The 2,904-nt window shown below is 38.7% G+C and overlaps 1 protein-coding gene across 1 annotated transcript; it reads right to left on the minus strand.

The window, feature by feature from the left end:
- Positions 1-232: 232 nt before the first annotated feature.
- LOC133255400 (olfactory receptor 4F3/4F16/4F29) lies at positions 233-1,313 on the minus strand. Its single transcript, XM_061429855.1, has one exon. The coding sequence runs from the start codon at positions 1,311-1,313 to the stop codon at positions 375-377; it is 939 nt and encodes a 312-aa protein (XP_061285839.1). The 3' UTR covers positions 233-374.
- Positions 1,314-2,904: the final 1,591 nt, after the last annotated feature.

A 2,904-nucleotide genomic window follows, 5' to 3' on the forward strand; every position in this document is an offset into this window, starting at 1 on the left:
ACATAATGTTAATAAACAAAAGTCTGTTGTGTTTCTATATATTAACAACAAACAATTCTACATTAAACCCCAACAGAACAGTTTATAACCATATCAAAAATATGGAAATTTTAGGATGAATCTGAAAATAAGATATGCAAGTCTTATTCACCAAAAACTGAAAACACTGCTGAAAGTAATTAAATTGGACTTACATAGATACAGAGGTACAGTGTTTAATGGCTCACAGGAATAAATATATTTATCAATTAGAAATAAGTTACAGATCTGACACACTCAAAGCAAAATTTGATGCTTCAAATTCCTGATCTAAAATACCAAAGACAGAAGCATAAAGCTACCTTATGGTTGGTGAGAAGACTTCATCACATCATTTATGAAATCGTCCCATAAATCACTAGCTGTTTGCATACTCTCTTCATTGCTGCTTTCATCTCTTTATTCCTGAATGTATAAATAACTGGATTCAAGAAAGGAGTAAGAACCGCATCAAAAAGAGCAAGAAACTTGTCCATTTGGGAATTGGGGTGTGGCCATGTATAGACAAACATGGTTGGACCAAAGAACAAAATAACCACAGTGATGTGAGCTGACAAAGTGGACAGGGCCTTGGGTGAACCACCTGAGGAGCGTTTCCAAACGGTTAACAGGATGAACATATAGGAGATGAGGAGTATAAAGAAGGAACTAACACAGATAAACCCACTGTTGACAGTGACCATGAACTGAAGTCTGTAAGTATCTGTACAGGCCAGTCTGAGGAGCCGAGGAAGATCACAGTAAAAGCTGTCCAATACATTCGGACCACAGAAGGGCAAATTAACAATAAATGCTAGCTGGAACAGTGAGTGGCTGACACCAAGGGCCCAGGCAGCAGCCAGAAACAAAATGCACATCCTTGGGCTCATGATGCTCAGATAGTGGAGAGGCTTACATATGGCAACATATCTGTCAAAGGCCATGGCTATGAGCAGCACCATCTCCACCCCACCAATGACATGGATGAAGAAGATCTGAGCAATGCAGCCTCCAAAAGAAATGACTTTACGCTTTCTGAAAAGGTCATAGATCATCTTGGGAGAAGTGACAGAGCAGGCTCCCAAGTCAATGAAGGAGAGGCTGGCCAGTAGGAAGTACATGGGGGAATGTAAGTGAGGATCAGTAGTCACAGAAAACACAATGAGGATGTTTCCAGCCATGCTTGCCACATAGAACACAGAGGAGAACACCAGGAGGAGCAGCTGGAACTCCCATGAATAAGTGAGTCCCAGAAACACAAACTCAGACACCACCGAGTGATTCCCTCCATCCATCAATCTAGCCAACAGGGCTGCCACTGAAATATTGATAATTATGAAAATGAGGAGGAAAGTGTTATTATGGAGAAGATAATTTCTGATTTTTCAATGTCCTCATAATGAATGAAAAGTATGTAATTATCCAGTTCATCAACTATACAAAAATAACAATAATTAACATTATATCATCACAAAGTGTGGGCTGCAACATACTTCAAACATCATCCATACTCACACTTCAATGCTCTGCTCTCAAATTAACACATTAGGCAAGAACAAAAGTGTCCATGACTTCATCAGCTGTTTAAATCTCTTCTGATACTGATTATTCCACATTTCCAAAATATCCCATCATGCTTTTATGTATATCTCATAATCTACTTTTCTCACGGTTTACAAAAATTAGTGATGAGAGGAAAACATTGACTGGTCAATTGTCACCTGGAGTGAACAGGACATAAGACATGAATAGATACTGAATTAGGATAGACTGTAGACTAGAATAGACTGTAGATTAAGAAAATGCTAGTATATGTAAAACTGGAGGCCCTGCAAGTACAACAGGACAGGAGAAGTATGCAGATTCTAGTAAATAAAACAAACACAGTTTTCCATCACATTTTATCATATTCATGGCTATTCTGGGTGCCTCTAGTTTCCACATAATTTTTCATGGCTACAAATATCTAAACTGGACTCAATACTCAGTAAGGCTTTCATAATGGAGCCTACAGCAGCTAAGTGTGAAAGGCTTTCTCCAGGCCTAATAAATGTGTATTTGAGGGTTTTCTGCAGTTTCTGCTAAGGTATATTCCTAAAGTCACAGACGATGTAAAATATCTCTGAAAACATTTGCTTTCTGTCCATACATGTGAAGGTACTGAGGTCAGCACTTGAAATAGTTGAGATATTAATTTTTAATTCATCAGTGCCTCAGTTGTTGTTACCTTTAAGTCCACTGAGATCCCTCTATCCTTAAAAGTATTCAGTACCACCTGCACAATTACCTCCTCTAATGGTTGATATTATCCTGCTTACTTGGCTTGGAAATCTGTTCAGATATTTAATCTTAAAGGCAATTCGTATCCCATTCTTTCAATTTACAATTATAAAATAGGAATATCAAATTTAACTCCCATCCAAGTACTAACCAGGCCCGACCCTGCTTAGCTTCCGAGATCAGACGAGATCGGGCGCGTTCAGGGTGGTATGGCCGTAGACTAGCAAATGAAGCAACCGACAAACAACTAATCTCAAAAATATACAAGCAACTCCTACAGCTCAACTCCAGAAAAATAAACGACCCAATCAAAAAATGGGCCAAAGAACTAAATAGACATTTCTCCAAAAAAGACATACAGATGGCTAACAAACACATGAAAAGATGCTCAACATCACTCATTATCAGAGAAATGCAAATCAAAACCACTATGAGGTACCATTTCACACCAGTCAGAATGGCTGCGATCCAAAAGTCTACAAATAATAAATGCTGGAGAGGGTGTGGAGAAAAGGGAACCCTCTTACACTGTTGGTGGGAATGCAAACTAGTACAGCCACTATGGAGAACAGTGTGGAGATTCCTTAAAAAACTGGAAATAGAACT

This window comes from Bos javanicus, chromosome 10 (genome assembly GCF_032452875.1).
Source record: "Bos javanicus breed banteng chromosome 10, ARS-OSU_banteng_1.0, whole genome shotgun sequence".
Classification (NCBI taxonomy): domain Eukaryota; kingdom Metazoa; phylum Chordata; class Mammalia; order Artiodactyla; family Bovidae; genus Bos; species Bos javanicus.